At 34.2% G+C, this 24667-nt stretch overlaps 1 protein-coding gene across 1 annotated transcript; it reads right to left on the reverse strand.

Annotated features, from left to right (window-relative positions):
• Window positions 1–8962: 8962 nt before the first annotated feature.
• LOC143600607 (putative leucine-rich repeat receptor-like serine/threonine-protein kinase At2g19230) lies at window positions 8963–12464 on the reverse strand. The gene is made up of 9 exons (XM_077078245.1): window positions 12263–12464; window positions 11288–11810; window positions 10592–11070; window positions 10360–10492; window positions 9983–10051; window positions 9835–9906; window positions 9594–9665; window positions 9240–9466; window positions 8963–9161 (listed from the first exon to the last, which is right to left on the reverse strand). Exons 1-9 carry the CDS (start codon window positions 12390–12392, stop codon window positions 9001–9003), a joined length of 1866 nt encoding a protein of 621 aa, XP_076934360.1. The 5' UTR covers window positions 12393–12464; the 3' UTR covers window positions 8963–9000.
• Between the last annotated feature and the right edge of the window lie 12203 nt (window positions 12465–24667).

A 24667-nucleotide genomic window follows, 5' to 3' on the forward strand; every position in this document is an offset into this window, starting at 1 on the left:
ATTAAGATGAAATAAACGTTAACTCCTTGGAAATCAGTAAATGTGAACTAATATATGTTAATAACATATTTAACTCCTTTGAGATTCACTAAGTATGAATTGTAACGTAATATACGGTTAATGAGATGTTTGTATCCTTGGATATTCATCTTTGAAAATTCACCGAGTGTGAATCCTAAGAGATTTATTATGTTATTGTTGTAATTGAAAATCTTAAGAAATCTATTATAATAAGCTTACAACAGCAATGAACATGTAGATGTTTCTACTTTCATTCATTTTTTTTGAACTATGTGTAACTTTGTCTTTCATTTTGGGAGAATAACTTAATAAATAATTTCAAGTGACAACAATGAAAATGTATAAATCACTTTATGCAAATGTGAATTCTAAGAGTTTGAGTGTCAATCTAGTTGACTTTATCTCAACATAATTGCGCTTGAAAATGAGTAATGTTCATCTTGTTAGTGATAAATGTATTCATCAAAATGATTTGGATTAAGAATTATGTTCAAAGTCCATATAAGTCAATAGTGAAGTCTTGAAGATCAAAGTCAAAAGAGTTATGTTCCTTAAATGAATGAAAAATTATATATTTCGATATACAGTAGCTTGTGAAACTTTCCTGAATATTAAGGTTTGGGGATTGTGAATAAGCCTCTCAATTTTGTCTAAACTAAGGGTTGAGTGTTTCAAAGTGATATTGTGATGGTTGTGATGAATCAGTATGATGCATCTTCTGTTCACATGCTGAAGTATTGTAGTCTAAAGCATGCTAGACTAGTACTTGTTAATTATGGTGTGTTGCGAAGACTAAATAATGCGAAACATTCAAGACATACATAACACAAGAATGAATTTGTGTATAGGCAAATTTAAAGAGGGTTATTTGTGTATAGGAAGATTTAAAGAGGGTTTTTCATTCAGTCTAAGGAAATGATATAACTTATGAGGATCGTAGGAAGACCTCAAATTTCTAGGTATAACCTACATGGTGATTTGTAATCCTTCTAGATTTGTGACTGCTTGATAACAACCTTATGACAGGTTTATCTTAAATGCTAGCAAGTAGCGAAAGCTTACACCAGAGCATGTGTTGCTTCATGAGTAAGCATCGATGAACTCACTGATACAAAGATGTGGTCTTGTTCAAATCATGAGTGTCGATCTGTGGTCATAAGTAAAATTAAGCAAAAGTATATCAAAATGCAAGAAATGTGGGGAAGCCATTTAGGAAACAACTCTTTTGGAGTGTATAGAAATGGTTGAGATGATTTCTAGACCTAGGTAGAAAGAAAGGACCTTTCTTTACCATATCCGGAAGTTGGATGAAGTTATCCAATAACACTTATGTAAGGCCCCGTTACCGGTACCTCACTTTAACGTTGGATTTACTCATAAACACAGTTCTAAATATCAAGTTAATAAAAACGTTCGCGGAATATTAAAAACTTCAAACCGATATATTACATACCATCAATTCTTATCTGAACGAGCATTCAAATCATTTAAACATAAGACATCATCTTTTAAGATAAGATAACATAACATTTCTTGAGATGCCAGTTTCGTCAAGTCCATGCCATGTGCTTCCCCTCAAGCGAGCTGCCTCATTCTACTCACTTGCGTGCATACTAAAAGTCAGCTACGCTGAGTGAGTTCTAGTAAATCATACAACATACAATCGGTTCACATACTTGCACACATGCCCGAAGGGGTGTACTTTATTCATACTTATCTTTCATACATACCCCATACTTTCATACTTTCGTTTATATATATATACTTACTTACCTACTCTTCATATATAGATATCCACTATTTAAAGAGCCTTCCGCCCTATAACCTCACAGATATTATAAGGGTCTGGTCCCTAACATCACAGATATTATAAAGGGTCTGGTCCCCAACATCACATATATTATAAAGGGTCTGGTCCCCAACATCACAGATATTATAAAGGGTCTGGTCCCCAACATCACAGATATTATAAAGGGTCTGGTCCCCAACATCACAGATATTATAAAGGGTCAGTTCCCAACATCACAGATATTATTAGGGTCTGGTCCCCACCATCATAGATATTATTAGGGTCTGGTCCCTTTGTTTCGTACTACTATAACATACCTGTCCTTTACATACTTTCCTTGACAATACGTGAAATCTCCGAAGAGCGTTCACGTACCAGCAACATATCATACTTAATCATTCATACATCATTTATACATCATATATATTCATACATACAACATTCATACATCTTATATATCAATCATATCATTAACTACCACCTGACGGTTCATGCAATATCCGAAGATCGTTCATGCACCGTCAAGCAATCATCATACATAATTCATACAGGGCATACACTCACCTGTATGCAAACAGGTGAGTGTATAAGAGTTAACTATCACATACAGGGCATACACTCACCTGTATGCAAACAGGGCATACACTCATACAGGGCATACACTCACATAATCATCATACATAATTAACTATCACATCGAGTATGCAAACAGCCCCGAAAACATAACAAGGAAGTGGGGCTAGAAACTCACCTGTATCCTGTTGCGTTCATCGTAAATCGTAATTCCTTTCTTTAACTGTGCTCTACTGATTGTATAAGAGTTACATGTATCAATACTAGTTTGATCTAGTCTAGTGGCCGAGCATTAGCTCACTTTTACTTAGCACTTTTACGGTTTTCCATATTTTAACATTCTAGCGTGTTATCTCATAGGTTCTTACATTACATACATTCACGCGTATGCACATATAGGTATGCATATACAGGTTGCCATGTACCTAGGTTACAATATAAGCGAACTTGGTTATAAGGCGAACTTATACATTTTAGCGAACTTAAAGACCAGGCGAACTTAGATATAGCGAAGTTCACAATTGGCGAACTTAGCGTGCTGTGAACTTAGCTATGTAAGTGAACTTACCAAAGAGCGAACTTAGCAGTGAACTTGTACAGCGAAGTTAACCACAGGCGAACTTGCATGTAGCGAAGTTATCTACGGGCGAACTTAACTTGGCGAAGTTGCCCGGCAGCTGCCACTGTTCGATCTTAACCCCCAAAATCATCTCCGTTTCATTGTGAAATTCTTGTATATGATATTAACCAAACCCGCAATCATTCCCAAGGTCATTTTCCGTAAGACTTGGCCCGGATAAGCATAAAGTTTGGACCTTTAAGCTAAAACGTTCAAAACTAGATTTAGGGCTTTCTTTATCGAGCCGTTCATAACCGCAGGTTCGTTAAATTCATTTTTTAATTATCAAGTTTGCAACTTTATCACATAATAAGGTCCGATTTACTATCCTACAAAGTTTCATGCAAAACCGACTTCGTTTACTCATTCTTTTCACAAACCAAACACTACTCGTTTTACCCGAAACGAACCAACTAACCCGTTTATTATCAAGTTTATTACTTTATCAATAATTATGACCCGATCTATCATCCTACCAATTTTCAGGTAAATCCGTTCATGAAAAGTAAGCCTTTTTTGCAAAAACGTACCTTTGCGGTTTTTGTTTGAAATCACTCGAGAGGCTCAAAACCATATCAAACGAACTCCGATTTGAGTGATTCAAGCGGACACCGAACCGTCTTGTCCCGATCTACAAACCCATCAGCTCACCTTCGCTGGAAATGGCCGCTACAGCCGCCAGAATAGTGGAACAGTGGCCAAAAATCTTCATTTTGAGCTGCTATGTCTTTGCTGATAAAAACCGTACTTCCCGACCTCTGATCTAAGATCTAATCAGTGGGAATCTTCATTTATATACCTTGAACACTCAGTTAAAATTTGAGACCAATCCGACGGCTAGATCTCCGGGAATCTTTGTGTCTTTGTGGGTGGTTTTCTCAAAAACGGGAATTGGGTTAAGTGTGTGTTTTGATGGTGTAGGCTATGGTGTAGAGATGTATGAAAATGGAAAGGATTAGGGTTTTAAGGGGTATTTATACTCCCTTAAGCCCATGGACCTTAGGCCTATCTTTCCTTTTTGGTCAATAATTAATTACATCTAATTAGCCTACTTATCCTTCCATCTTTATCATTTTACTATTTTTCTATTAACTCAAGTAAACTTTTTCATCTTAAATAAATAATATATTAATTATTTATTCTTAGAAATTTCGGGATGTTACAACTTAAATGTGAGGGTATCTTGCATTTGAAATTGGAAGGTTAAGCAATAAGGATTATTGTAATTAGTTTGATATTTAAAACACATGACTAAGTGGAACACACAAAGGTCATAGTAAAGATGTGTATGCCTTTAAGTGAGTCTTCATGTCACTCCAAAACCAAGACATGGAACTAGAACCAAAAGTTTGGTGAAGAATTTTAAGGTTTGAAAATTGGCAAGACGAACGTTTGAGTTCATAACAAATCACAACAACTTATCTCAATAGCACAATACAAAAGTTTGGATACAACAACCTAAGGGTTTACAAGAGATCGAGTTGTAGAATGAGATTAAAGCCCATGAAAAATGGCATATAAAGGAAAACCTAACTTAGCTGACTGGAGGTCCCAAGATCTAAGTTCAATAGGACAACCTAATTATATATTTAAGGGTGGTCACTGTGGGGGCATAAGTTATGTATAATTTGACACATAAGTTAATATCTATGTCCTCCTAAATTATAAAGTGAGTTTAATTACTTCATAGTCCATTCCTATAACAACAATGACATGTTGTGAGGTTATGCATAATGTGTAGTTTACGATTTATTACTTTAATGGTTTTAAAAATGATTTATGGATAATCACTTATGTGAAAGAAAAGTGAGGTCGATTCCAATGAACTTGTGGGGTGCGCAATTCCTAGAGCTTTCACAAAACCAAGCTAGTGTTCTAGGACCATAATAGACACGACAATGAGGGGATGTTCTCGGCTAGGGAGAGTATTGTGTGAAGTGTGTTGTTGTCTACACAAATGGGGGTTTGTTCAAGTACATCGTGTCTACTAACCGCTAGAAGACTAAGCATACTTCACAAGGGAATGTTCAAAGATAGCACCTACCTATCCTGCAATAGTCAAGTGTCGAGGTTCCATTGGATATCTTATGTGTGTTTTGATCAATCTCCATTCATGTGGGGGATTGTTGGAAAATTAAACATTGTGAATGGAAATTAATTTATTGTAATAATAATATAAAACTCTTGGTTTAGTGAAACTCTTAAGTAGAGTAGCTTGATGACAATTAATAAGATTTTATTATAGCATTAAGTCACTAATTAAGTGGGACACTTGATTTTATTTCAACTCTTGTATATATTAGTAGACTTTGTGCCTCATATGAAAGGACTTGAATTGTCTTCACTCAAAAATTTATATGGTTAGAGAGGAGTACTCTCTACTCGATTCGTTCACCATCTTATTCTTTCAAATTTCTTTTCAAGAACATCGATATACCCGGTGTAACCTCAGGTGCGCAACCTTTTCCGACAGTACATACTATTCAGCTGTTGTACCCTGGGATACAAACAATCTCTTAAGTATAGACCCGAAATACGTTTTAAGGTACCCATGTTAAACACGAATCCTCAGCCACAACCGTTAACATTAGTTTGTTCGTTGTTGTAGCAAATAATCATACAAGAAGATGTGGATCAAGATCTCATTGAAGACTAGATAAAAGATCGTTGAAGAATGCGCTATCCGAGGAGCTTAGTTGAAGACCCAATTTGATGAAGGCACAAGATGAAGATATTACATGAAGACACGTTAAAGACACCGGTTCAAATCAACTTTGGAATATGAAAATATTTATTTTATATTCATTTTTGTAAACGGTACTGTACTCACACATATATTTCCATTACTAATGAGAGTATTGTTAGCGTTCATTTTATTTAATTCTTTAATAAAAAAGCAACCAATGTCCTACATGTATATCAAGATAATTTTTTTAGCAAAATTGATTCCACCCCCGTATTATTGCCACGCACATGTTATGCGATTTTTATTAGTATCGTTGTATGTCATCTTCCATTATGATGAATCACTAATATTACTCTAGGCCATAACTAATTCGTTGTGTTTTTAGCCGCAACCACCATTCCGTAAACAAAGTTGTGTTTGCGTCTATTATACTCCCGAACCTTAATCCTCCGAAGTCTTTAGCAGCCATGAGCTTTTTCCCATGCCACCATTGTTGGGGATATCTGCAAATCGTATATCTTCAGAAAATTTGAGAGTTGTGAAACACTTTTAAATCAAAATTATTTGTGGTTCCCAAATATTTTGATCGGATAAACTCAGACTAAAGAGTAGGAATTTGAGAGAGTTATTATGAACCAGAAGTTTCATCGTATGATCAATCGATGGTTATTAGGGTTAGGATTTATGATAACTGCTTTACAGTTATCATAAGCAGTTATCATATTTTGAATTTCAAAACAAAATACACTCCTTAATTTGACATATAAAATACTTACGAAATTTAATAATTATTAAATTATTAATGCATTTTTAACATAGCAATATATGACAGATTAAATTTCTAATGCTACCAAGGGCGTTGCCCTCTTGGAACCCCCATGACTTAGGGCTTCGCCTCTAAATACCAATATGATTATAAATTATAATACGATCTAATAAATGTGTACCTCGCACCCAATTTATTTAGATTCTTATTACAACTAACTTGATCAACAAGTTAATCCCTAATTACACTAAAATAACTAACAACCCTCCTACCCATATTAACATCTCGCCGCTTGAATTTCCTCAGAATCCCTTCGAGTGTATTTATGACTTAATTCGGGTTCTAGAGATACACGTATATATGAGGAAGATTTCCCATAGCTGTCCTCGTTTAAGTTATTCTTCACCCAAATGATAAGGCCTTGGTGAATGGTTTCTAATAATACTATTGTTGTAGCCACTCTTGTTAAATGGTTTGTATTAAGGTTTACTTTTTGAGTTTTTTCTCGATTCACCGGTTATATAACTAGAGAAAATATATGTTAATAACATAATTAATTACAAACAACTGTATGGAAATTTTTTTCCATATATATTCCATCAAATCAATATTAAATAAGGAAAATTCCAGCACGATTTGTGTGCTTTGCCTGTTGACGTTGACTTTATTGTGCAATTTGCATGTCAACGCTTGAAAAAATACATCAATTTGAAAACCTGTAAAGCCTCATGAATAATCAATCATTCAACCCTCAAAAACCGTTTACTTTCGGTCAACGAGATATAGTTCTTCGTTTTTCAATTCGTATTCTTTATGAATGATGGAAAAGAAGGATACAAAATATGTTTATTCAATTTGAATATATTTGACAAAATTCTATGTAACGTAACATTGTTTGTATAAATCCCTATAAAACATAAAATTGATTTTCTTAAGGGCTAACACACCACCCCTACTTGTACTTATAATTTATAAATATTAGACACTAATATTAATGCAGTGGACCTGTAAATTTTTTTCATGATTCTCATAAATTTTGAGCAGTTGATTGTCTATCGCTAATTATTAACTTTCTCAGTTCGAGTCGGGTCGTTTCACATTTTAAAAATTAAAAAAAATTTTAGGTTTAAATTTTATTTTGAGAAAACGTTCCATCACATTCATATTTCCTAAATTCACAAATTTAAACTCACATAAGTTTCAAAATAATGGATTCAGAGTCTAAGCAGAATCATCAGTTTTTTATTTTTTTTACAAATCTAAGTTTATATTTCCGAACAGTTTTAAATAAACAAGAAAAAAAAAGGAAATTTTGTATTTTTTTTTATTTCTTTTGAGCCCAAAACCTAATCATGCAAAACCCTATAACTCGTAGGCATTATGCATCTTGACAAAATCTTCGATTAAATTTTTAGTTTGAAAACTTGGCATGTGTGGTTAGGTGATTAAAAATGTTGCTCTTAGTTTTTTAAAAAATGATGCTTCCTCCTCGTCATTGTTATGCATCACCACCATCGGCTTTATCATTGTTGAGGTGAGAGAGATGAGATAAAGAGGATTTTGATTTCTGTCTCTAATTTTTTTTGTGAAGTTAATAGGACCGAAGGGAATGGTGAGACTTGATCAAAAGCACGCACGGAGAGGTTACGGTATGTGCGGTCCAATTAAAAGCACACATTAAAAGCTGTTAAGAGTTAAATTAATATATAGGATACTAGGTTTATATAATTATATGTGTATAATTTTAAATAATATTAACGGGTGTCAATATATAATGAGGTCAGTTTCAAAATTTTATATAAGAAAATTTCAAAGTCATTGCTCCTTCACCCCTTCGTGGCAATGCCTCTCAAGGTTTCACCACTTAGAACCAATGATTTTTCATGGAGCCCAAATTAAAAAAGTTTTGAACAGATGTGTGCATTATACATGTTTTAAGACCACCTGTAGTTGGGCGCCTTTCTCACCCGAAATGCTTGAAACCCCCCCCCCCCCTCCCCCCACCCCATCCCCAAGGGGCGCCTTGGATGGTTGGAGGTGTGGGAGTTTCCCACACAACGTTGGTGGTGACGGATTGTGATTGGTGGGGTGATGATTGAGCGAGGAATGACTGGTGGAAGTGTTTTTTATGTTTTATTTTTTATAAAAATATAATAATAAAATATTAATGGGATAATGACTGGAAGGGGGTTATTAACTACACACATTTTGTGTATAACGCCCGTATAGTGACATGGCACCAAATGACTCACAACTCCTCAATAGAGGCATTATCCACTAAACACGATCTAAGTCGTATCAATGTTTATTTATATTTCTCATTTGATATTAATTAATCCAACTATACTAAAATAACATTAATGAAGCTAAAATCATGATGTAACGCATCAACATAATCTTAAACGTATTAATGCTTTCAATTTACCCTTTCATGTTATAAGTACTCATAAACAAACCAAATAAAGCCTTTTCTTGTTTCTTGTTAATTACAAAAATATAAAAAATGAAAATATACGATAAGAATTACAATCAACAGATCATGGATTTTAGACTCTTGTTTCTCCATATAGATCGCTAGTTTGACCAGAAGTATCAAGTAATGGTGAAGGTGATCCGAACGTTTGTTGTGCTACATTTTCCATGATCTCATGTACCACTTCTTCACCGACCTTAGGCAACCCGTTGGGATTCCCATTTGCTCCACCACCTAAATGCGGTTAGTTACATACGTTATTATGATTTACATTAAAAATTACTACATCATCAGTCACAAATAAGATCTAACCTGTAGCATTCGGCATATTCGTGCTAGCTAGCTGTCTTCTCTTACGCAAGATGATGAAAACACCAGCGACAATCCAAACGAGTAAGAAGGTGGGGATGGTGGTGCCGAGTACTATTGGTAGCGAGCTGCTTTTCTTGTTCTTTGTGACATTTGTGCTACCAGGATAGGAGTTTGGAGAACTCGGACATGACTTACCCGATGTACACAACGAAGGATTCCCAGTAACACTGTTCATAATTCGGTAAACAATGGCACATAACTTTTTAATAAATAAAACAGTACCGGCTAGTTAGTTTTCCAATGAATAATTAAAAACAACAAAAAACAATATATGATAGTTACTAAATAACTTACTTCAATTTTAATTTGTTGTTCTTTGATATTGTAGTGGGTATGCTTCCACTAAATTGGTTATCTGCCAAATTCCTTCAAAATAACAGCTTTCATGTGAGGACTTGTACACATGTAAATCTAGAAGTATAAAACTCATATTTTGTAGACATGACATGTAAATAATAGAAAATGGTTCGTGTTTGGGTTTATATATCCCCACAAACTTGTTTAGTCACAAAGAGTGATAACTAAATACACTTACAATTGCTGGAGTTTAGGCATAGTGCCAAGGAAACCAGGTATCGCTCCGGTGAAGGTGTTATTGCTCAAATCACTGGAAAGAAAATAAGTGAGAAGAAAATGCAAATGATGAGTTTTTCAAGTTGATGAAGTTCAGTTGTTTGACTCACATGATCTCAAGAGCATCCATGGAGCTAATATCCGGAAAGTCACCCGAAAGATCAAAACTATCAAGAAACCTGTATATGATCAAAATATACGTAGGGCATCACATATTCACAAGTATGGAAAAGAGAAATTTATTTAACCAAATAGTAAAATGTTTTCTGTGTCCTATTAAGGTGACTTAAACTGTTTTATTTCTCTAAACTCTAAAGTCAATTCAACTATTATTAAGTGTTCTAATATTATAAAAAGTACAAGAAAGTAATAATAAATTTAGTAGAATACTTCAAAAACTTGTTTCAAGTTATTTATAATTTTATATTCATATGATGTTACCAAACTAATATCATCCTACAAAACCATAGTAGTTTAGATGGTTTACAATGAGGTAACGCGAGGCGTAGCGTCGTTGCTGCAATTGAGCCAGTCCCACGAGTATGGTGCTGGAAGGCACGGGTCGCCACTCCAACCTCCTAACACGTCGAATGTTGTTTGTAGCAAAGCTAAAGCTTCGACTGTTTTATCAATAAAAAGAAGTCATTAAAACAGCTTACGTAAAACGCTATCTTAATAATCCAAAGAAGATGGAATTCGAAAGTACTAGTATTGCTTACCATCATTGCTATCGGTACCATCGGTTAAAACTTCGCTAATTTTGAACGCCTCGGCAGCATTTATGATAGGGGGGTTATCAGAATTGGTACTAGCAACTAAAGAAATGTTGGTGAAAGAGTCAACTTTATAGTTATTAAGGTCCCGTACAAGCACAGCACCGTAAGGTGGAGAAATTGGGAGCTGTAAAGGACTACTTCCTGCGGTAGTCGTCTCATAGATGCTAAACGCTCTCGTTTGAGTAGAACCAAGATCAGTAACTTCTGAAAAGTACATGGTTACGTAGTAGAGGTCATTCGAAGGGGAAATGTTGAACAATATTAAAGGATCAGACGTTGTTTCAACTGTGACCGCGTTTTGTAAAATCCCCATCGGGGGATTATTTGGTCCAGTCGGGTCGATAATAAGTGCTTCGCTTGTGACATTACTTGTCCCAGCAGAGGACGGTACCCATATTCGGTCATAAGGATCCGATGGAAATCTGAAATACATTTGTCATATATGGTACGTTAATAATTTAACACGTTAATTGCTTAAAAAGAATAAAAATACCCTCGGAACCCTGCCAAAACCCAGGGAACCGAGTAATACTTTACTAACCAACGAGATCAGTTAAGATGACGTACTTTCAAAAGGTTATGATAGGAAGTTATTACGTGTTTAATGGTGAAAAAAAGGAGAGAATTTAGACATCACACCTTAGGGATTGACTAGCACCATAAGCATTCCTCATGATTGTGAACAATGCGCGACTCTCTTCTACGTCGCTATAAACATCTGAGTCGATGCTTCTAATTTCAAGAGCCGTCATAAACGGGAACTGGTTGGGTTTGGTTTGAGCTACACATACGCTAACCGCCTCTCCTTTTGCAACATAAATTACTTCGTACTGTGTCAGCCCGGTGAGTGAAGTCTTAACGTTGGCCCATAAGTTTCCATCAAAGTGTAGGTCGAAAGTTGGAGGACTTGACAAACGGTCATAGTTTCCGTAGTTGAAACTTGCTCGAACCAGGAGTTTTTCGCCCTGTGTAACCGGGGTGGAATAACAGTTCTTTTTGCGAGTTGTGAAAACCCTGAGGGTGTCCATAATCGGAGATATTTGGTTGCTAGATTGAACCACTCGCGCAACACCATTAGATACCAGAGTATCGTCTGGAGTCCAAACTATGAAGTTTGAGTCAGTCTTGAACTCTGATTCCCCGCAGTTTATGCTCACAAACACTGTAATCATAACCATAAAATTACATTATCTGGTTTAATGGTAAAATGTAAATATAAATTGAAACAATAAGATTAACGACTAAGCTTTTAAAATGGTGTATTGGTGTGCATACACAACTTAAAGTCAAGTATTGCAAACTACCTACATCTGAACATCTGGTACGGGTGTTCAAGTATATATGCGATTAGTTTTAAAATTTTCACGCTTTTGGGGCGAGTATGATATATATTAGGGGATATGTATACCCGGCCCTATTGCCAGAAACATAAAAACACATTTACCAAAGCCATACACATTAAACATTTCTTTTTGCTTTGAGATGGGTATGAGACGCACTTTTGCAATTATAACGTATCATATTGCACCCCTACTTCAATTCTTAAGCGTTAAATAATAGATTGATAACATCACCAACGAAAATGTAGTCATTATACTTTTATAAGTTGCTTACCACTTCCGGAAACGGAAAATGTAAATAGAGCCAAGAGAAGAATAGGCAATAACTTGAAAGATCTAGCGGCCATGGTGATCATAGAAGAGATGATAGAGTTGAAAGCTTGATTTATGAGGTTTATATGCATGGTCCATCTCGTTGGTTGACTTTTAATTGAGAAGACTTTTGGGCGTTTTGTCGAATACAATATTATATTATACTTGATTTATCATCATAAAACCGTGTGAAGGCACGTCTTATTTGTTTCAACTTGTTTTTGAAAGTCGCAAGGTACCTTTCTTAGTATAAGATTTAATATAAAAGATGCTAGTTTTATTGATATTTGTTTTTATCCCTATAGTACGGAGTTGTTTTATAGTATTTGTTTATAATATTTATATATTTTTTTGAATTTTAATTTTAATTTTATTTGTTGTAAGAAAGTTAATAATATATTTAGGATTTGATGATGATATAGTTTCACCAATAATTAAGATATTATAACCCGGTTTAAAAGCAATTTTAGTTTGGTGAGACCCATGACCCCCTTATTTTTTTTACTATAAAATTATTTATTAATTATAAATAAAATCTCTTTTTAAAAATAAATCGAATACAATTTTATAAGATTTTCATATCAAATATTTGGTGAGATTAATTTTTAATTTAATGCGATGTTATAACCCGTTTAAAGGTTATCTGGGTTTGGTGATACTTATACCTGTAAATCCGGATCAAATACATGAGAAACCTTCATTTATAAATAAAACAATCTGGTAGCTTGAGAGAAATATAAAATGTTTCATTTATATATATTTAAGATATTTTTCATTTTAATAGAAGAATCTTATAAAAAAACTTTACTTATTTGGTAAACATATCTCAAAAGAATAAACAAAAGTTGGATGATTTTGATTAAAAATACAAACCAACAAAATAATGTAAAAAAAAAACAAAAAACTACTCTTTTCATATCATTGCCCTCACACGTAATTTTAACTTGGAGGTTGTCTTTATAAGAAGATGGATTAATTAACAAAGTACAGTAGTTTCTTTCTTTTTGGTTTGAACAAAAGTTTCTTGGAGTTATTAAAAGATAATGCAATAATCCAAGTCAATTAAGCGTATTAATCCACTGCAAATTGTTACAAAGGTTGGTGTCCTGACTACATATTTAAATCCCACTATACTATTAAACAAATTAGTTTGCTCCACATGGCCCTTTTCTATTGGATGATTTCCATATCTTTCAAATATAACTACCACTTCTCTATTTTTCTTACCAATTAAATAATTCAAAAATACTAATAATTAAAATACTTAATTAAAATAGTTATGTAACCATGAAAGAGAAACCTGATTTACAATTTTGTTTTCTTTCATCTTCAATTCAATACACACATTCTTTCATACCAAACCTTTTAACCTAATCAACCAAAGCCTCCATTCAATCGGCCATTATTGTATATCAATCGGATAATGATTTCGTTATGTTCTTCATATAAAATCGAAACCGGATATCGGATTATAAATTGGGCAAGTGACGGTATTGGATAATAACGATTGCTTTGAGTCGATCCTGGAAACGATTTCAGAAGATCCATGGCGATTGTTAGTCAGATCTTCACATCGATGGTTAGTATTTTACATTGCTAGGTTTGTATCTTCACATCGATGGTTAGTATTACATTAACATATTACCTAGGTTATTATTTTACATTCTTAGCTTACTATGTTTAATGTTTAATTGATATGTTTCCTATGGTTAATGGTTAATGTTTAATGTAATTTTTTTAACCTATAGTTTAGATTATTAACCTAGGTTAGTATTTTACATTATTTGGTTATCAGGTTGAATTGTTAATTGTTTATGTAAATTTATATGTTTCCTCTGTTTAATGTGTAATGTTTAATGTTTAATGTTTAATGTTTACTATTTAATGTCTAATGTTAAAAAATTTAAATTTTGATATTTCTCATATTTTGAATGTAATTGTTATAATAACATGTTTCCTAATAAATTATGGTATTTCTTAGTATTTTAAATTGTTTAATGTGTAACTGTTTCTAAATTTGATTAACAGTAGTTGCTTTTTATTAAATCATATCATTACTATAAGTTTACAACTTTTTATGGATTTGAATTTGAATTCAAATTCAACTTAGTTTGTTTAATTTTGTAAACATGAATTGTCCATTTTATTTAATTGATTCATATTGATATGTTTCCTACGTTTCATAATGTTTATTTCGGGCAATTATGGTATTTGTTAAATATTCAATTTTTAATGTGTAACTGATTCAAAAATCAACTTAATATGTCTAATTTTGTAAACATGAATTATAATATCATTTCATTCGTATGCTATGAGTTATGACTTATTATTGATATTGTGTTATTAATTAACCCCTAATTAGAATCGGTTATTACTTTCAAATTAACCAAATATGAATTATCAATTACATTTTTGAAATCCCTAATTCTATTCCATAAATTTACTATAATTACACCTTTCTTTTTAATCTAACAATTCAAATTTTGAAACAGAATATGTTCACCTATAAATACTACAAAACTGAATAAAGAAAATCTCACATTTCTCACTTCCTTCCTGAACATTCATATTTGTGTCATTCTCAAGGTTTTTTAATTTTCTTCAAATTATAAACATGAGTTATTGAATCTTTAATCTTTACTTTAATCTTATTTTTTCTTACACAGCAACATGGAAGCATCAAACATTACCATGTTCCAGGATTTGGATGTTTCCAACAACGATTGTGTACTGAAGGTTCGTATTCTCAGACTATGGCGTTTGAAGGACAACAATAAAACCGGAGAGGATTGGTCCATTGAAATGATTTTACAAGATGAGATGGTATTATTCTATAAAAATATATTTGTTTTTAGTAAATGTTTTTCCTCCTCATTTTATATATTTAATAACTAACATTGTTTGTGGTATTAATAATTTTTTTCCTCCACATTGTTTTCCTCCTCATCGTTGATGTAAAACTCAAGCGCAAGTTGGATGACATCTTCGATGTTCATGATGACACTGGTATGTCTGCAACCAAGACGAAGGTTGACGAACAAGAAATTGTTGAGGCTAATGTTGGTCAGGGAGATATCGTTGGAGTGGAAATGATATAAAAGGGAAGGATTTTGAATTTTCGTAAAAAATTAAACGTTTTGCATGCATTTATGGATAATTTTTTTGGTTTTGAGTTTGGATGTTTTTAAGGTTATTGTCCTTTATTTGACATTGTGAGTTTGGTTTTATTTGTCATGTTTGAACTTGATATGGATATCAATGAATTTGTGTTTTCCTTATGTTATGTCTTTTTTTATCAATTAATTTCATATGGATATCAATGATTTTTTGTTTTCCTTTGTATTCTATATTCTCCTTGGATTATAAGTTTAAACCAACTACTATGTTTATTCTTTATAATGTTGGTTTAATAATAACATCTTTTTTTTAAACTTTATAACAAGGAATCTTTGTCAATGTGATCCTACTAGCATTATTACACACACTGGTACTACCAACATGCAATTTGACAAATGATACACCTATTTTGGACATCTACATCTACAACAATCATCATGACAAATCTCTTCACATATATTTGGTATATTATTAATTAATATGATTTATAGTTGTACTCTATTCATAACTTAAAATCCTAAACTTATTTTGGTATGCAAGTTTCACTCTTCAACATGCAATTGTAACTTTATAAATTTAATGTTTGTATTATAACTTAACATGAATTATAATGTTACTAGCATACATAATTAGCTGTATTTAACTTCATACGATTAAATACTACTTTATACTTTATGATTAAAGCAACTGATAATTATCTAACAACCACACATAACTATTTAGTTATTTATGAAATTTTAATTTTCAAGTTTGTGTTAATTGTAAAACGAAAGTTATTTTGTTCTTTATGTAATTGTAATTTTCAATTGTTGTTGTTTAACGATTTAAATATTTCCACCCGTGTCATACACGGGTCAATAACCTAGTAGTTAATGTACTAACTGAAAACAGCTCAAACTTGTCCCACCGGTACCTGCTTCCAGTAATACTAATTCAAGTCTCGATCAAAATTTAAATACAAACTACACAAATAATTCTCATTTATTAACAAGAAAATATCATTTATTAACAAGAAAATATATAATAAAAAAACTGCTTAAGACTTTCAAACTTAATTCAGTTTGACTCTTGATTAACCATAACACGGTTGCATCTCGTGTATCCTATAATGTAACCATAACTCGGTTTACATAGACTGACACTAACTTTTAACTAACACATTACCAATTATAATAACAAAACAATTAGTAAACATATTGTAATTAAGAAAATATCCAACTATTGGAACCTGATGGTCGGGTAAAAGTCATGTATATTATGATATTATTTGTTTACTTTTAGCTTAAATATTATGTGAACTTTGGTACTTCAAGCGTACGTGTTTATGTGTTTCAGGATACTTGATGTTAAGGATGCTTATCGGGATGAATTACAGGCTCGGAACGAAGATATAGAAGGCTCATGATGATTGACACGCTTTCCTATGCAAAATAATAGAAGAAAAATGAAGAGGATGTGTCAAACACCCTTAGCACAACGCTAAGGGACCTTAGAGCTACTTTAAAGTCTAAAATCAGGAAAGTAGACCTTAGCGCGGCCCTAAGGTCTCACCCCTGGACTTTAGCGTCGCGCTAAAGTCCTTCAGACGGAAAAATTAAACCTAGCTTTAATATATTGAATTTTCAGCCCCCATTCGAGAGAACCTTCATTCCAGCAACCAAGTACAAGCCCTATGACGATTTTGCATCATCCCGAAGCCTCCAGTTCGTCCGTTCATCGCATGCTTTCGTCCTCTCATCAGATAAGTGAATCCTTCGTGATGCCGATGGCAGGCTAAACCAATGTGTTCACTTTAGGCTAGGGTTTTGTGTAAACTAACTTTGATCAGATTCTATGTTTTGAATGCTTATGAACTTGACTGAATGTTTTTAATCTTATTTTACATTATGATTTGATTGTTTAAATAGTTTATGTTTTTTATTATCAAACTTTGCATCACTTTTCTGGTTGTGTTCATCATATGTAGGGTTAGCTCTTATGTCATTGAACCGGTAATCGTTAGTCATTGCTTAAAATTGGTTTTCATACATTAAATTGGTAATTGGGTAAACTGGAGTTCAGTTGTGTCAACAATTTGATTAGGATATCGTTTGTCCTCACAACCCAACTGTTAGGTTTAGTGATTACTGCGCAATTAATTCCTATGAATCTGTGATAAGTCGGTCATCACATTACCTGAACCTGAAGTAAATCTTTTTCCCATAATTGTTTACAACCTTTAACTTATAATCGTGTGTTCTTTTAAATCAACTCTTTTATAAACCGCTTGACATCGTTTGTCCACCTTAATATAATAATTATTAATTTTGAACTTTACTTGCACTTTCAACTGATTCCCCGTGGAGACGAACTTACTTACCCATACTATTTATAGGTATTTAAGTCTTATAAATACTTGTTTTTTATTAGAGCACGACATCTACATTAAAATGGCGCCGTTGCCGGGGAATCAACGCGGAAATTGCTAGTTTTAGTTTTTTTTTGGTTTGATTTTACACGGGGTGTTCTTGTGTTTCATGTGTGTAGGTAACTCACAATGACAGGGAGTTGGGTCTATGACCTACATGAAGGATATGAGTTCGTGCAAGATGCTGATATGTACTGTTCATTTCCATATCATGAACCGCCTTCGTATAACTCCCAACGCTATTACGAGCCAGATAGTTATAATCAAAGGAACATCAACCAACTGGGCCGTAATAATCAAAGGAACATCAACCAACTGGGCCGTAATAGACAATACCAGAATTATTCACCACCTACACCTAACTATCAGGGATATTATGAGTCATATGAGTATGACAGCGATGGGCCTGAGACTCCAACGTTTGTGAGTTATAAAAAGGAGGAAAACTATTACTAACGTGAACAATCCCAACTGTTATACGAGGAATTCCCTCAATATTATAATCATGGTGGTATATGTCAAGGTAATTATCAGCAAGATCAAAATGATTCCTCGGTTAACAAAGAGGAGTCGATTAAGGATGTGATGGAATTCTTGAAGCAAATGTAGACAGAACAAGAGACCCAAAATATAAATCAAGAGGTTCAAAATCAGGCTTTGAATCATAGGTTGGAGCTTCAAGAAATATCTAATGCTGCCCAAGATGAACTGATGAGTCGACTATTTGAAGATGTGGCCCAAATTAAACGAGATCGGGAGCAGTTGCCTAGTTGTGTCGTGATGGATGATGAAGTGATAGATGAGGTTCGGGGGCTTTCAGAGCACGGAGTGGAGGAAGAGGTTGTGGAGATTAATACCACACCAACTCCATTAATTTCTGCAGTGTCACTAAATGTATCAGTTGGGGTTGTTAATGAGGATATTAAGGGAAACGACCCATACCTTTTGGAGTATATTGTTGAATGTGTGGACCGAGTTGAATACAAAGTACATTTCAAGGAATCAGACACTGAAATAGTCCCAAGTTTTTCTGATAATCCCCGGTTACATATTACTCAAATTCATAAAGTTGGGTATGCTGATTTGAACTCGAAGAAGAGGAAAGTGGAGTTAAAGGATATTGGGCAATATCGTAAGAAATGGGCCCATACTTGTTCTACTGACGTGTCAACCACAAGGAAGAAGATGTGGACACAACACCTCAACTACCGAGCATACACTGGAAACTCGGTTGGAAAATGCTCAGTACGGCCCCGTTCAATATTTGATGTTTCGAAGATAAGAAAGAGTGTGTAGGCTCGACGTGTTCACTACCGAGCATATGCTGGAAATTCTGAAGGTAAATATGCATTCACACTGGCCCGCTTTGGTTTATCGAGCCTGCTGAACATGAAGAAGGAAGTAGAACCGAGGTGTGCCAACTACCAAGCTTTTATAGGAAACTCAGCTAGTAAATGTTCCATGCGACCACCATAACCGCCCAATCAGGTAATGGTCCGGCTGAAGACCTTAACAAAAACTTAGCGCTGGCTGGGAGGCAACACGGATTTTATTTTCAATTTGTATTTTATTTTATTTTTTGTAGTTTGTTTAACCATTTTATTTCAAGCGTACCACTGTAGCAAAAGTCAAGTGCAGGGATGCCACAAATGGACGGAGTTTGCAATGTTTTGGTAAAGAATTATCTTGAAATGAGTTGCAGCTACCCAATGTGCGTTCATACTTTTGCTATGGTAAATTCAGGTACGTGTATATTATGTTGTATTTAGAACTTTGTGGGTGTAGTTCACTATATACCCTCACGAGACCTCACTCATCCACCCGAGCTTCTGGGGGTTAAAAGGGCTTGTTGAATACGCTAAATGCAATCGTGATTCCTACGAAAGTGAGTTAGGACTTTTAACAATTTTACTAGTTTAACAAATTTAATTATGAAATTTATATAACTTGGCTTGGTAATTAAAATTAACGGTTTTGCGAACGGTTTAAAAGACTTATCCTAACAGTTGTGAGAAGCGTGCTTCTACATGTGTGAGAGTTTGCAGATTCTGTTAGTGAATTGAGGAGCCGGGATCGTTGAGCGCATGCACAAGTATATTTGAGTGGCATATTTTTCTTATCAGGTGATTTCGTTTTCATAATTCTTTTTGTTTTATTAGTTTTATCGTTAAAAGTGTAATTGTATATTGTATAAAGTGTTAAGACCATCACATTAAGCCCGATTCTAAAATTTCTAATTAGTCAATTTTAACCCCGTCCTCAATAATATATTTGTATTGCTAAATTTTAAGCATTGAGGTCAATGTCAATCTCAAGTGTTGGGATGAGGGTAAAATTAAATTTTGTCTTAGAGTGCCTTAATTGTGCGCAAAATCCGGAATTGTAAACAATTAATTGCTATTATTAATGCCAAATAAAGGTCTTTGGTCATGGTCAGTTTTTAAGCTTCTCGAAAGTCTTCCCATGCAAATGTTTTTCTAAAAGAAAAATTAAAATTAACCGTTTATATGGGAATAACGAGTCATGGGGACAGGTACACATGTTTCATGTCGGCAGCCTAATTCTTCCGATACGTGTGTAAGATTTGCCTTATATATAATACACATATAATATATAGTACATACACATGTCATTTGAGTGCCATTATAGAGAGTAACCAGTATGCCCATAATATCTAGAACTTGATTGTCTCATGCATTTCGAGATCTTAGCTTGGCATGAATGCAAAAGTGATAGAGGCAATTAGGTTAAGCCTCGCCTGGATGAGTGCGAGTGTGGGAATTGGGGATTGGGCCTCATACGTTATATATATATGAGCGTGGATAATGAGAGGGGCGGGGGGTTGGTTCCCTTGGAAAACATTGTTGGACCTATTTTTTCATTCAATCAACCTCGGTGTTATATTGCGATACGATCCGGCTTAATAGGTTTCTTTGTAATTGTTTTAGTATGTATCAATAGGATGTATTAAGCATTATGTTTATTATGCTTCAAAAAAAGATTATGGTAAAGTTACAATGTTCAAGTATTATGAGTTTGAAAAAGAAAAAAATAAAAATAAAATAAAATAAAAGTTAGTGATGAAATCAGTTGTTTATGTCATTATTTATTTAGCTGTTTTGTAATAATCTGGATCAGATCGTTTGAGCTACTTTAAAAATTCTCTTCCATACCCTTACACTAAGCCCCGTTATAACCCGTTTTAAGCCCTCTTGATTTGCATTTGTGTCAAAGCATTTATATGGGTGGATACATGACTTGCTCCCAAGCTTATTACATTGTGTTCATACTTGGTATTGAGGGCAGAGAGATACTAGCACATTTTTTGCTGGTCCAGATATAAAACCGAGCGGAGAGATATTATATTATGAGGGGTATGAACTTGTGTGCCTTAACCGAAACAAAGTACACTCGTTTGGGCAGTTCCATAGTTTTAAATTGTAACATCAAATTATTTGGTGGGTTATCAACCTTGACAGTGTCAGTTCTTGGGAATTGGGTATGACCTTATACCTCACTAGTATTAATCATGGTATGTAAGGCCCCGTTCCCGGTAGCCCTACTTTAGCGTCGGATTTACTCATAAACACAGTTCTATAAATCAGAGTTTATTAAAACTTTCGCGGAATCATTAACTTAAATCATTTGTTACAAACATTAAACCTTTTTCTTTGATACCATAATACAAAACATTATTTTTAAAACAACATTTCTTCTATCTTAAGATGCCAGCCGTTCAATCCATGCCATGTGCCAACCTCATGCTAACTCTTTAATCAAAATCACCTGTGTGCATACTAAAAGTCAGCTACGCTGAGTGAGTTCTAGTTAATCAAGCAACTTATCATACAACCACTACATAAATTATATACGTATCCGAAGACACATAATCCACTGTCTAACCTGTTACTGCTTAACCACTTAATTACCCCTACAGCTTAGCCACTTAGTTACCCCTACAGCTTAGCCACTTTAATAACGATTAACGTTATGCCAGTTTGCCACTTTAATAACGAAGTCACGTATAGGCTTACCCTACCACGTACTATCGTCATGCCACTAACACTCTTACTAGACCCTTGTCACTTCTGTCACACTCTACATCTACTTGTCTATAACCCACTTACTTCCAGCACATTATTTACACAATAAGCAAGTCACATCATAGCAATCATACACATTATTAACCACCTGACAGTCACTATCCTTGACGATACGTGCAATATCAGAAGATCGTTCACGCACCGACAAGCATTATATATATTAGCTACTTTTATAACCTCTATAGCATACACTTACCACTTAAGGTAAGTGTATTCACACTTCACATCGAGTATGCACACAGCCCCGAAAACATAACAAGGAAATGAGGCTAGAAACTCACCTGAACTCTGCTTCTTTCGTTAATGGTTACTCCTTCCTTTGACTGTGCACGGCTAACTGTATAACAATTACGCGTATTGATCACTATCATTTTCCATGTCGCGTTTCTAGTTTAATTATTACCCTCAACAAACGGGGGTCAGGGGGCAGCAGCCCCTAGCGGGGTCCAAGGGGCAGAGCCCCTGGCTGGGGTTAAGCTGCCAGGTCAGCTTGGAAAAATTTTATTTACATTAACTGTCTTAACACATTTCTCACTAGGATTTTAATTAATTTCTCAGCGAACTTAACTTCTGGCGAACTTAATATTAAGCGAATTTAACATTTAGCGAACTTATATATATGAGCGAAGTTACAAACAAGCGGACTTATATGAGGCGAACTTAACATTCAGCGAAGTTAACTTGGCGAACTTAGTGACCAGTGAAGTTGGCATAAACGAACTTATACGGCGAACTTGCTTTAGCAAACATGTTGGGCGAACTTGCTGTGGGCGAAGTTACCCATCAGCAGCTACGGCTCAACCCAAAACCCCTATAATCAATCCGTTTTAATGTGTAATACATTGATAAGATGTTAATATTTCTCGCAAACGTTCCCCGAGGCCATTTTTGAATAAAACGCAACCCGAAAGTGCATAAAGTTGGGATCTTTAAGATTAAAAACGTTTAATACAAGGTCTAAGGTTTATCTTTAAATGAGCCGCACCTATTTGCAGGTCCTTTAAGTTCGTTTTAGCATCAAGTTTACAACTTTACGTTTCATTTACACCCGATCTATTCTCCTTTAAATTAACTCTTTTATAAACCGCTTGACATCGTTTGTCTACCTGAATATAATAAATATTAATTATGAACTTACTTTCACTTTCCACTGATTCCCTGTGGAGATGACCTTACTTACCCATACTAGTTATAGGTATTTAAGTCTTATGAAAACCAATTTTAAGCAATGACTAACGATTACCGGTTCAATGACATAAGAGCTAACCCTACATGTGATGAACACAACTAGAAAAGTGATGCAAAGTTTGATAATCAAAATCATAAACTATTTAAACAATCAAATCATAATGTAAAACAAGATTAAAAACATTCAATCAAGTCATAAGCATTCAAAACATAGAATATGATCAAAGTTAATTTACACAAAACCCTAGCCTAAAGTGAATACAATGGTTTAGCCTAACATCGGCATCACTAAGGATTCGATTATCTGATGAGAGGATGAAAGCATGCGATGAACGGACGGACAGGAGGCTTCAGGATTATGCAAAGTCGTCCTAGGGCTTGTACTTGGTTGCTAGAAATGAAGGTTCTCTCGAATGGGGGCTGAAAAATCAATATATTAAATCTAGGTTTAATTTTCCTGTCTGAAGGACTTTAGGGCGGCACTAGAACCTCACGTTCATCGACTTGTGGCTTGGAGTCCAAAATTAGAAACAATCACTCCCTGATTTCTAACTCGAAATAGAAGGATATTTGTCTCCAAACTTATCTCATTTGACCAGTCTGATTTGAATCACGATCTTGACCATCTCGGTTTTATAACCATCTTGGTCCTTGTCCTCTCAGTCTTAACCTCCTGGAACTCACCTTGATCCAAAACTTTGTTCTTTCAGCTCTTCCGAACTCGACTACATTCGTATCCGTGTTCCCTATCATTCCCTCGGTCATATGAACTCCAACAGACACTCCTTTGGTTGCGATTTTGGTCAGCTAATCGAGCAAACATCAGTATTCTTTGAGCTTCTTTTGTTTCTGAATCAAAACTCGAGCACATCGTTCATATCCCAACATTGGTCAAAACATAACTCATTCAACCCGTGTAAATATGGTCTCTGAACAGAACCGACTCGTTCTCCCAAATAAAAAACTGCAATAACAGCTAAACCAACTTGTTTAAAAAACATTAACTTTGTCTTTTTCCCAAGAGTTTTGATAAGGTAAAATTCCCATAATAACCATTTCAGAAAATGGTTTTCCAACTTTGTCCATGATTTATAAAGAATTCCCAAAATGTCCATTACGAAAAATGTGGGACGAGTTTTTAATAATCCAAGACGACTGCCAATGAAAAGCGAACACGTGTCCATGTAGGTCCTATGTGTTGGAATTACGTATGCCCGAGACACATACTTATACTAATGTGGCTAACTGTGTTTGATCCAAGTCGGGTCATACCCAATAACAAGCTAGACGACACCAAATGTATTCTTTTAATGAGTTGGTCATTTAAATGAATACCGAACACTACGTGTTTAGAAAATTGGTTTTCTAAACAAACACAGTTGAGGATTTAAATAAATTATCTGGGTAATTTGTTTATATAAATTAATTATTTAATTGGTTAAATAATTATGTAAATGCATGTACATTTTATAAATAAGTTTTATAAAATAATTAGGAGATGTTTTAAATGGTTAAAACAAAAACACAAAAAAAAAAAAAAAAAAAAAAGGTA

Source organism: Bidens hawaiensis, unplaced genomic scaffold (assembly GCF_021521415.1).
Source record: "Bidens hawaiensis isolate Kalapana, Puna unplaced genomic scaffold, B.hawaiensis_p1.1 tig00054437_1, whole genome shotgun sequence".
In the NCBI taxonomy this organism is placed as follows: Eukaryota; Viridiplantae; Streptophyta; class Magnoliopsida; order Asterales; family Asteraceae; genus Bidens; species Bidens hawaiensis.